This window comes from Temnothorax nylanderi, unplaced genomic scaffold, assembly GCF_030848795.1.
Source record: "Temnothorax nylanderi isolate EJ_2023f unplaced genomic scaffold, tnyl_v1.0 TNYL_tig0494_pilon, whole genome shotgun sequence".
NCBI lineage: Eukaryota > Metazoa > Arthropoda > Insecta > Hymenoptera > Formicidae > Temnothorax > Temnothorax nylanderi.
The window spans coordinates 25764-38966 of NW_027249556.1; the positions used below are offsets into that span (position 1 = coordinate 25764).

The 13203-nt window shown below is 32.4% G+C and overlaps 1 protein-coding gene across 1 annotated transcript in view; it reads left to right on the top strand.

Moving 5' to 3' along the window:
• Ecr (ecdysone receptor) overlaps positions 1-13203 on the top strand; it is a 43929-nt gene that overhangs the window by 25757 nt on the left and 4969 nt on the right. Inside the window, exons 3-4 of the mRNA XM_071722529.1 lie at positions 10023-10280; positions 10566-10941. Of these exons, the coding sequence (XP_071578630.1) occupies positions 10023-10280; positions 10566-10941 (634 nt within the window). The remainder of the gene's footprint in view (positions 1-10022; positions 10281-10565; positions 10942-13203) is intronic.

A 13203-nucleotide genomic window follows, 5' to 3' on the forward strand; every position in this document is an offset into this window, starting at 1 on the left:
AAGATACGTAAGATACGTCGACCGTCTCTCATCATCTCTCATGTCATTGGCTGGAATCGCGTCACTTTCACTTTTTCGACGCTGGCGGCGCAGGTATCGCCAGTTTCGATATCGCGCGCGTATTTCGATCGATCTAGTAGGTAAATTAAATAAGGTCGATAGACTTATCGGTCAGGAGGAAGATTTCTATTTAGGTAAATTAGTTATATATATAATACATATTGAGAGTCAATTGCTTCATGTTTATCTGGAGAGATTTCGTATCCTTACATCGTATTACCACCGCTGCCAGAAAAGAAGGTTCTCTACGCTTGGCAGAAAGTGCCGCTAGGGAATTTTTAAGTCGATTCTTATGAATCAAGCTTGAATTCGACGTCTAGGTATCCCAGGTTGCCGATGACGAGGTCCAGATAGTGCGCTTCATAGTTTTCGGTGTCCAGGTGTATTAATACTTTGAATTTGATGTCCACGTGTCCCAGGTTGCCGATGACAGGATCCAGATAGTGCGCTTCATTGTTTTCGGTGTCCAGGTGTAATAATACGTTGAATTCGATGTCTACGTGTCCCAGGTTGCCGATGACGAGGTCCACATAGTGCGCTCCGTAGTTTTCGGTGTCTACGTGTATTAATACCTTGAATTCGATATCCACGTGTCCCAGGTTACCGATGACGGGATCCAGATAGTGCGCTTCATAGTTTTCGGTGTCCAGGTGTAATCGTACGTTGAATTCGATGTCTAGGTGTCCCAGGTTGCCGCTGACGAGGTCCACATAGTGCGCTTCGTAGTTTTCGGTGTCCAGGTGTAATAATACGTTGAATGCGATGTCTAGGTGTCCCAGGTTGCCGATGACGATGTCTAGATAGTGAGCTCCGTAGTTTTCGGTGTCTACGTGTATTAATACGTTGAATTCGATGTCTAGGTGTCCCAGGTTGCCGATGACGAGGTCCACATAGTGCGCTCCGTAGTTTTCGGTGTCTACGTGTATTAATACCTTGAAATTGATGTCTAGGTGTCCCAGGTTGCTGATGACGAGGTCCAGATAGCGCGCTCCGTAGTTTTCGGTGTCTAGGTGTAATAATACCTCGAATTCGATGTCTACGTGTCCCAGGTTGCCGATGACGAGGTTCACATAGTGTGCTTTGTAGTTTTCGGTGTCTAGGTGTATTAATAACTTTAAATCTGAATGTAGGACACGTAGATATCGAATTCGAGGTATTAATACACGTAGACACCGAAAACTACGGAGCGCACTATGTGGACCTCGTCATCGGCAACGTGAGACACCTAGACATCGAATTCAACGTATTATTACACTTGGACACCGAAAACTATGGAGCGCACTATCTGGAACCCGTCATCGGCAACCTGGAACACGTGGACATCGAATTCAAGGTATTAATACACCTGGACACCGAAAACTATGGAGCGCACTATGTGGACCTCGTTATCGGCAACCTGGGACACCTAGACATCAAATTCAAGCTTGATTTATAAGAATCGACTTAAAAATTCCCTAGCGGCAGAATTAAAATTATGTCATGACATAATAAAAATTGGACGAATAATAGTAACCTTTCGGAAGTAGAGGTTTTAAGCTTGAAATTTAAATTTTATTCATTTTTAAAGATAAATTTAGTGTTCTTTCAATTTTTGTGAGAAATGTATAATTGACTTTTACTTAAATATTATTAATTTTTATGTATTTGTTGGTATTGCTAATTTTGTAAATAATTAAAAAATAAAAAATAAAAATGTTTTGCAGATCCTTGCTTAACACTACAAAATAGGTGATATCAGTACAAAATTACCTTTTTTCAAAAAAGGTAAAAAAAAGTGCCAAGTACACGCAATGTATTTTGTAAATTCAAAATTTAACCTAAGTGGTAGCTTTATATCTTTTTCACAAAATTATATTATCTAACTTAACTCAAGTGACATGTATTTAAAAAAAAAAGATGTAAAATCTTTAATTTCTTCTTCACAAAATTATATTACCTAACTTAACTCAAGTGACATGTATCTAACCTAAGTGGTAGCTTTATATCTTTTTCACAAAATTATATTACCTAACTTAACTCAAGTGACATGTATTTAAAAAAAAAGATGTAAAATCTTTATTTTCTTCTTCACAAAATTATATTACCTAACTTAACTCAAGTGACATGTATTTCAAAAAAAGATGTGAAATCTTTAAATTAAATTGCGCCAAGAGAATATGTATATTGCTTTGAAAGATAATTGTTATGCAACTACTTTAAAGAAATAAAACCCAAGTGGTATCTTCGTATTCCTATTCAAGGGTCTTCCTATTCTAAACCCAAGTGATAATAGCTTCTTAATTCTCTTTAACAAATTTTTAATATTACAAAGAATCATTTTAATTACAAAGAATTAAAGAAGTAACAGTACAAAATAAAAATATTTAATTAAAACAAAATAAATAAATTTTTCTTGTAAAAAAACTTGGCGCTGCTAGACTTTGAAATTTAAACATTAAAATTTAAACATTAGTACTAAGATTTTTGATTGAATAAAAAACAATAAACATAATTTAGGGAAGAATGCGACAGGAGTAAAAAAGCAGCGCCTAGTTTTTTTACAAGAAAAATTTATTTATTTTGTTTTAATTAAATATTTTTATTTTGTACTGTTACTTCTTTAATTCTTTGTAATTAAAATGATTCTTTGTAATATTAAAAATTTGTTAAAGAGAATTAAGAAGCTATTATCACTTGGGTTTAGAATAGGAAGACCCTTGAATAGGAATACGAAGATACCACTTGGGTTTTATTTCTTTAAAGTAGTTGCATAACAATTATCTTTCAAAGCAATATACATATTCTCTTGGCGCAATTTAATTTAAAGATTTCACATCTTTTTTTGAAATACATGTCACTTGAGTTAAGTTAGGTAATATAATTTTGTGAAGAAGAAAATAAAGATTTTACATCTTTTTTTTAAATACATGTCACTTGAGTTAAGTTAGGTAATATAATTTTGTGAAAAAGATATAAAGCTACCACTTAGGTTAGATACATGTCACTTGAGTTAAGTTAGGTAATATAATTTTGTGAAGAAGAAATTAAAGATTTTACATCTTTTTTTTTTAAATACATGTCACTTGAGTTAAGTTAGATAATATAATTTTGTGAAAAAGATATAAAGCTACCACTTAGGTTAAATTTTGAATTTACAAAATACATTGCGTGTACTTGGCACTTTTTTTTACCTTTTTTGAAAAAGGTAATTTTGTACTGATTTAGAAATACAATAATAAATAGACCTCGATTTTCGCGATTGTTTGACGTAAAGAAGCGACTGGAGGGAAAAAATGAAAGAATAGTCTTTTGTTTTGTGTGTGAGGGACAGAACTATCCAAAAGTTTTCAGCCTGTAACCGCAAATGGTCAGAAATTTTTTACGTCGATTTAGAGTATAAAATGTTGCATTGTATTGTCACGGACTAATTACCTTAAGGTCTGGGCACATAGAAAAACTTAAACAGTAAGACATAAGCAGTAAGGAAATCAACAGTTGGGATTCGCTACCGCTTGCGTTATGTCTTAAGTTCTTGACTGTGATTGGCTTGCTTACTGCTTAAGTCTTTTACTGCTTAAGTTTTTCTATGTGCCCGGGCCTTTACTGTCGTAACTGGTTAAACTATAGTTATAGCGTTTTCTACTGGGAAAGTGGGAAAACTAGTGTAACACTGGTGCACACTGGTGCAATTTTATTGTTTCACTGTGAAAATTAGTTCACATATTTTTAGTGTTTAATGTTCTAGTGATAAAAATGTGTCAAATTTGACAAAGTTTAAATGTATATTAATATAAATTTTTATATACTTAAATTTTTTATATTGTGTTTATTATTGAATATAACGATGAATATTTAATTGTACAAAAACATACGTGTCTCAAAATTTATTATATTTTATCTCGAAGAGTTATTCTAGTCTGATAAGTAAGTTTCGGAGAAAATTTAAAACATATTTTTTTGAATATTCAACTTTGATTTAAAGAGTTTATTTCAAAATTTTTATAGAGTCAGTCACTAAAAATTGCTACCTAAAATACTGTTTTATTTTTGTTAAATATAAAAAAATATCTATGAGAAAAGTTGTACTATTTAGAAGATGTATATAATGAAAATTATAGAACTATTTATCATGTAATTTTTGTGAGATATTAATAACATTATCAATTCTTTTCGTATTATGATTTGTAGATGTAGCACCAAAGGGAACAATAAACTATACATATATAATAACATTATCAATATCTTTTTAAGTTGATTTATACGATTTTTTTATTTTATTGGATATCCTTAATTATTCTGCATATGAGTGTTAAGATAAAATTATAAAAAATTAATAATTTATGAGATGTTTTATATTTTATTTTCATATATGTATTTTGATATAAAAAATATACATATATGAAGAAACTGGAAATAATATATAAAATATTTATTTGTTGTATACATAATATAATATGTATATACTTGCATGCACAGAATAATGAGATAAATCAATTACTGTAAAGGAAACACAGCTACATTATAAAAAGTATTATACGTTACAAGTTTTATACATGTAAAAGTTATGATATCGTTGGCATTTATATTACCTAACATATCTATGTCACCTAGATTGCGCGATTAAATTTATATGTTAGAGTTCCTATAATAAGAGTTAGAACACCGTTATAGCTTTGTCTCATTCCCACTTATAGCTTGTCTCACTCCCACTAACTTGGCTGAAACATATGGCGGGACTAATCAAAAATCGTCACCACATTGGCTTAACTCTTATTATAGCAATTCTATTATATGTATATGATACTGCAACTTCTACGGTTCATAATTTAGGAAATTTTTAACGAAAAGCGTATAGTTATACTATTTTAAAAATATTTAGAAAATAAATATAGAAATTTCCACTTCTCATTGCATATTTTTATAGCTGATGCTACGAAAATGATGTTAAAATATTTTCAAAATAGTATAACTATACCCTTTATATATACAGTATGTTGATTGGTCCGCACGATTTTTTAGACGCTTTCGATAGTTAAAAAAGAAGGTAAACATTGAAAGGTGAACATTCATCTATTTCATGCAAGCTACATCTCGCAATAAAAAAATTTTTTTTTAATTTTTTTACAAAAAATTAATATCACTAAATTTTTTAAATAGCACCATGCTATTTTTTCATAATATTGTAGGGGATTTTAAGACAAAATTAACGCACTATTAGAAATTTCACTTCTATTGATATTTAACATCAAAGCAGCATTATTTTGTATACCGCAGTACTTATACTTATAAGCTTTGACTAAGTGTAAACACATCAGTATTCTCCGAGTCTTCTTTCGAAGTGGATATTAATTGTTGTTTCAATAGCAGCAATGAATCATTATTCTAATTCAAAATAATGCTGCAAAGAGTGAGAACAAGATCGGCTCCATTTTTTTCGCATTCGATTTTGGTCATAAAGTAGGTACCAAACGAAAGGTCTCGTCAAGTTGATTACAGATATGTCAGTTTCAAAGTGTACCTATTTACCACTTCTCGCTCGTCAGTTCCATTTGTTCGTTCCTTGGGTTCTTCTGTGTCATTTTTTTGGTTCATTTTCATTGTACGCTGTCCTGTGCCACCACTTTTCGATGGCACCCACCAAGTGTATAGGCTGCGATGCTGTGCGCCGAGGAACGACTCCATTCTACCTCCTCGATTCGATCGAAAATGCTCTGGATATCTCTGGAACGGTAAATAGGTACACTCTGAGACTGACATATCTGTAATCAGCTTGACGAGACCTTTCGTTTGGTACCTACTTTGTGATCAAAATTGAATGCGAAAAAAATGGGGCCATTTGCCTATGGACACTTGTTCTCACTCTTTGATATTAACCCTATTCACTCCAACGTTTTTTCCGCCCCTTTAATCCTCCAACCATGCACTTTCGAGTCCCACGTGTTTTTTATAATGTTAATAGCTTTGAAAAATTCCCCAAAAATTATTATAATATCTTTATACCTTCGACTAAAAATCAATGTAAATAAAATTTGGAAATCATTTATTTAAATATTTTTTTACAAGAATTGAATGTTGAACAACTCACGTTACGACATGTTTTATTTAAAAAATCATAACTCACGAACAAATTGACGAAATTTAATGGTTCAAAGCGCAAATTAAAGCTAAAAGTAGTGCGAATGAGAAAAAAAAATGAGATAATTATTAATTAAATAGGAATACTTAATTTCGTCGCCGCAAATTTGGTAATTTTTAAATGGTACAGAAGGACTTTATGGACTTAGAGAATGCTAGAAAAAGAATTTCTGAATAAGAAAAAACGAATTTGAAGTGACAGATAATTTTTATGTAAAAAAATTAATTTTTTTTATAATCGTAGCTCCTCCCCACCTCTTCCACCTGCTTCTGAGCCATAATAGTCCTCTGTGGAATCTCAAATTTTTTTTTAACGACAAAAATATTTTAAATACGCTTAAATTATACACAAAATTACATTTTTATCGAAATAAAATTCTCACTTACCTTTCACACAACACTGACGTAATCCTCCAACCATGCACTTTCGTGTCCCACCGAGATTTTGATTGTTCGCCGTTTCGAGAGTAAATGAGCTAGGACTTTGAAATTTCTACCTGATGTTCCCTACTATAACAACTTTTTTAGGGGTGGGGGGATTATCAGACGATCATTTGTTTTCCGGAACAAACGACTGTTAGAAACTCGTGGGACACGAAAGGGCATGGTTGGAGTGAATAGGGTTAAATACCAATAGAAATGACATTTCTGATACTGCGTTGAATTTGTCTTAAAAGATCCCTACAATATTATGAAAAAAAGATAGCATGGTGCCATTAGAAAAATTCAAGGTAATATTTTTTATGAAAAAAATTATTTAATTTTTTAAATATTTTAACATCAGCTATAAGAATATTTTTAAACAAACGTAACAGATCGAATATCTTGATAACTAAATAAAATATTGAGGTCCGGTTTTTTTAGATTGTATTGTTTCGAGGCGGACAAATTTTGATAATAAAAAAATTGATCTTGGGTGGAGGCGTCAAGGTCAAATAAAAGTCAACTTTATTTTTTAAAATGGCAACATAATTTTTTAAACACCTACGTTTGTAGTTCTTCTCATTACGAATTCAATGAGCTATGACCCAAGGTCACCAAAGGTCAAAGGACCAAATGCGAGCTTACGATATTATTGCCTTCAACTGCTTACAATACGGCTAACTGGCTGTATATATATATATATATATATATATATATATATATGGGGCATTCCACACACGCCAAGTGTCCCAACTGAGAAAATCAGCCGTTTTCGACGGGCTGTTTTAAACGCTTGTTTCTAAAGTTCCACGTCGGATAAATACACAACTTAGTAGTGGTTTTTATTCGTCTTTTTATGCGCTTTCCGATGGTAAAAAGTATTTTTTATTTTATTTAAATTTTCATCATGATTTTTTAGTTTAAAAAATAAAAATTGATTTTTCTCGAACTTCGGTATTTTTAATTTTTTTTTAAGTAGGCTCAAATGAAAGCTCGTCTTTTTTCCTATAAAATTCCATTGTTTAAATTATGGGACGGTTAGTTCTACAGTCTGAAAACTGCAAAATAATGCGCGCGGTCGGGAGCTCCCGCGCGCGCGGCGCGGTGCTGCGGCACGATGTAACGCGTTGGCACTCGTAGGTTTATACCGCATAATGTTATCGATGTTTTGTTTTCACCAAAAACATTATCGAGTAAACAGTTCTGTAGTTTTATTATTGTTTCTGTTTTTTATTGTGTTTGTACTACTTTTTTATCACATACATTTTAATATATTTTAATTATAGCAATTAAGGTGGTTCATGCAGTAATTTGAAGTCACAAAAACAACTATTGTTACTAGTGACAAATATGAATGATTTAGTATGTAAAAATCAGCATACATTAAAATTAATTATTCCTTAAGGTTTTTTCTCATTTAATCGTTGCTATAAACTGAAAATATCAGAGCAAAGTCACAAATTTGACTAGAGTTGGTGATATAACCATAAATATGATCACGCCGGTAAAGAATAAAATATACTAAAATAGAAAAAATATACGTCACAATTTCTACAATTCCGCGATAGTGAATATATTCATACAACTGCCGAAAAAGATATGTTATCCTTATAACCTCCATTCAACGGTAGGAGAATGGTAGGACACGCGTCTTGTGCGTCAGCTGACGCGTGCGACGTTGCCAAGCAGCCACTCAAGACGGCTGCCATGACTCTCGTGTCGTGTCGAAACGTCGAAAGTTGCCGAAAGTTTGTCGAAAGTTCCGCTTTATTTATATACGGTACGGTCAATCAATTTGGTGTCGCGTCAGTATCTTTAGAAATGTTTATTGCATCGATTAAACAGTTTTTTAGTCGTTCATCTACTCGAGAAGTATGAACGTATTCCATAAATGTGCGATCTGATCCTCCTTTCCCTATTATCACCATGTAAAATTGGCAAAGTTTACGGACATATATCTCCGGAACCAAGCGGTAAAAAAATTTGAAATTTTTCAGACACACTCTAGGAACGTTAACCTTTCATTTAATATCATATTTTACGGGCTATCTACATTTGACCTAAATGCTTGAATCACCTTAATTAAATTATTTTTTATATTTTTTTATAACATTATGCGGTATAAACCTGCGAGTGCTAACGCGTAACATCGTGCCGCAGCACCGCGCCGCGCGCGCGGGAGCTCCCTAGCGCGCGCATTATTTTGCAGTTTTCAGACTGTAGAACTAACCGTCCCATAATTTAAACAATGGAATTTTATAGGAAAAAAGACGAGCTTTCATTTGAGCCTACTTAAAAAAAAATTAAAAATACCGAAGTTCGAGAAAAATCAATTTTTATTTTTTAAACTAAAAAATCATGATGAAAATTTAAATAAAATAAAAAATACTTTTTACCATCGGAAAGCGCATAAAAAGACGAATAAAAACCACTACTAAGTTGTGTATTTATCCGACGTGGAACTTTAGAAACAAGCGTTTAAAACAGCCCGTCGAAAACGGCTGATTTTCTCAGTTGGGACACTTGGCGTGGAATGCCCCATATATATATATATATATATATATATATATAGCACGTACGCGCGCGCGTTTTTACTGTCACCGCCAGTATTAGGTTTGCACAAGATACCAAAAAAATAAACGAAAATAAAAAAGGTAAAATATAAAATAATATACTATTATAAAACATAAATAATAATAAATATAAACTATTGCATTAGAAAACTGATTACATTACTAATTACTTTTGATATAACAGACATACTGACATATGACCTAGGCTGCGGTCCACTTGATGCTACAAATGCTTCGAAGCATTCCTCTTCTCCTTTCTTTCAATGAAGAAAGAAGGAGAAGAAGAACGCTTCAAAGCATTTGTAGCGTCAAGTGGACCGCAGCCCTAATGAGACGGATTAGACCTCACAAGACAGAAGAGATACAAATTCAGCAACCTCCACGCGGTGTATCTTACAATTAGGTAAAGCTAATGTTGGCGGTGACAATAAAAATGCTCATGCGAGCTCCACATTTCATACTCTTATTAATAAAACAAGTAGTGTGTATGTGCGCGCGCGCGCGTATGCACACACGTGTTTAAAGTAATTTGAAATAAATATAATATAAATATACAAAACAAATATATAAATAATTACAAAAGTTTTCATTTTTTTTGTATTTGTACTGTAGCATTATCATTTAAATAATATCTTTATAATGTACATTGTGATACATAAACGTATACAATTTCTATTTCTTAAAAAGATTTAAGGAAATTTGTGGAAATAAACACTTCGATTCTGGAAATTTAAATTACTTTGTATGGAGATATTTATATATTCGGTTTTTTTAACTTACTTGGAACTTTTCTATTAGAACTTTTATGTACATATAACTTATATGTTTGTTTTTATGCAATGTGCTCTGCAGGAGAAGGATAAACCGAACAGCACGACAATGAATGGTTCACCAGGCAGCGCTGGAATGGGCGAACAAATGGGCGTCAAAATCGAACCAGCGGAAGCCGAATCGTTGTCCGTGTCCGGAAGTAGCGGCATTCTTACCCCTATCAATCCTTACACTTGTGTTAAGCCCATTAGTCCTGAACAAGAAGAACTAATAAATAGGCTCGTGTCTTTTCAATGCGAATTTGAACAACCGAGCGAAGAGGATCTAAAAAGGATTACGGTATATATGTTATGTTTTGTACTTAATTTTACTTATATTACAAATTTTTATTCTGAATTATAATTATTTTACATCTACAGTTTTCAACTTTTTAATGTAACATAGAGGAATAAAGTATGCTTAAAAATATCTGTTTTTTTTTATGTAAAAATATTATTAAAACTGAAATTATTACAATTCGAAAAAACAGGAAACAGGTCATTGTTTTTACGATTTGGAGATTATCCATATATTATTTTTCAATAAATTTTAATATTTTTTATATAACTGCCTCTTGTCTTTCAGAATCAACCAATGGAAGGCGAGTCTCCGAGTGATTATAGTTTCAGACACATCACCGAAATCACGATTCTGACTGTTCAGTTGATCGTCGAGTTTTCGAAGAGATTACCCGGCTTTAACGAACTGTTACGTGAAGATCAAATCACTCTGCTAAAGGCGTGCTCCAGTGAGGTGATGATGCTACGGATGGCAAGAAAGTACGACGTGCAAAGCGATAGCATCATTTTTGCTAACAATCAATCATACACGCGTGACAGTTATAGCGTCGCTGGAATGGGAGATACCATCGAAGACCTTTTACGATTCTGCCGGCAAATGTACGCTATGAGGGTCAATAATGCTGAATATGCTTTGCTCACAGCTATTGTCATCTTTTCTGGTATGTATTAAAAAACACACAGTAGCGTTTTGCGTCAAATAATATCGGGGAATCAAAAAATGCTGTTCTTAATTTAGATAGCTCTTCTATAAATTGTTTTATATTGTAATAGTTGACACAGATTTCAACTTGCATTACAAGATACATAGGTATTAGCTTTGATCAATGTACATCAGTTGATGGTACGATGGTTCATTGCATAAATTTCTTCAAGAGTTTTATTTTTAATGTAAAAGACCGCATGAATTTTTTCGGTTATTTGATAAGTATCAATACAATCTCACCATACAAAAGTGTGTCTCAACAAAAGAATTGTGGATGATTTTGTAATCAGTCACAATAACTAGAATTTATTTACATTTTTAAGTCAAAGGTTCTAAATGTGTGTGTATTGTTGAGTGACACTCGTGTAACGATCGTATAAAAAATCAGTGATATAAATTTCATTTTTAATAGTCTTCATAGTTTAATTACAAATATCGTGCCTTAGAGAAGAAAGATCCGTTTTTACACGTAACATTACATTTACAACAGCAATTTTTAGGAAACCCTTTATAAAAATTTTTTTAATAGCTCAAAAATCCGTTTCGCAAATCTGCTGCCTGTTAGTTTCTTTATATTACAATAGAAGATTTTCTATTCGTACACACTTTCGATACGCACCTACGAGTAAAATAATGTATAACATTTATCATTGTCATTGTTCGTGATATTAGATAAGTAATAAAATCATTGCAGATATTAAGGAGGTTCGCCTATTAGTCGAAAGTCAACTTAGAGTCTTAAGTTTTTTATATGATTTACATAAACGCTTTACACAAATAATCCCAAAAGTTGAGCAATATTGACCGTATAGTTTTTTGTAATATTATTTAGAAGTTGACCACTTTGAGCCTATCGCCTCATGAGAAACGGTCGCTCTGAGGTAAATAATCACTGATTTAGTACACACTTAGCCAATTTAGGACTTTGAAAAACTAGCATTTGACAGATAAAACAAGTATTGCATAAAAACTTTAAAAATAGGATTTTACCATGTGGATTTAAAACTTTATTGTCACAAAGTTTACTTTTATCTCGTGGATTAGTAATGACAGACGTTGCCATTGGCAACGCAACAGCTGATGCGAACCCAACCTCACAAACAGTGTTTAACCACTAATCATGAATCCATGACACGCAATCATCAATGTATTAATCATTTTAAGTCTTTAGTATTCTCTGACAATTGTTATAGGTTTTTATAAATTACTAGATTTTGAGCCCGCGCGAAGCGCGGGCTCAAAATCTATTCCTCTCCCCCCAAATTCACCCATTAATTAGGAACACCAATAGAACCCCATAAAACCCCCAATTTTTATCCCCATAGTAGCCATCCCCATAAAATAAGTAATCTTTTGGTACCCGTTTCATCAAAATCATCAACAAAAAATTAGAAAAATTTTGGCACCGGTTTCAAGAAAATCGATCCATTAATAAAAAATTATCCATTAATGAAAAATCAAACTTATCCTCCAAAAATTAAAAAAATTTTAGCACTGGTTTCAAGAAAATTGGTCAATTAATACTTATTATTTCTCGAAATTTGAATAATTTCCAAACCGGTTTCCAAAAAATCGGTAACGAAAAATTATCCATAAAAAAATTCAGCTTGATATCTCAAAGTTTGCGGAAATTGGAACAATCACGTACCTTTTTTTCAACAGAAATCGGAAACCCCTTTACTATTAGCAATTTCTCTAATTCTATTACATTCTTTAGTTCTTTCTACCTCTATCTATATATATAAGTACCTAACGTCTGTATGTCTGTCTGACCGCGAACTAATTGTTATTTTCCGAGAAATTGGAAAAATTTCGTAACCGGTTCTATTACATTCTTTAGTTCTTTCTACCCCTATTTCATATATATAATTCTTTAAAATTCGGTCAATTATTTCCCGAAAAATTTGAAAAATTTCTGAATCGGTTTCCAAAAAGATCGGTAACGAAAAATTATACACATCATGGCAATCCCCGGAAAATTCTACCCCTACTTCATATACAATTCTTTGAGATTCGGTCAATTAATTCCCAAAAAATTGGAAAAATTTCGGTACCGGCTTCCAAAAAGATCGGTAACGAAAAATTATACATTTTATAGCACTCCCCGGAAAATTCTACCACTGTTTCATATATAATTATTTGAGATTTGGTCAATTATTTCCCGAAAAATTGGAAAAATTTCTGATACCGGTTTCCAAAAAGATCGGTAACGAAAAAT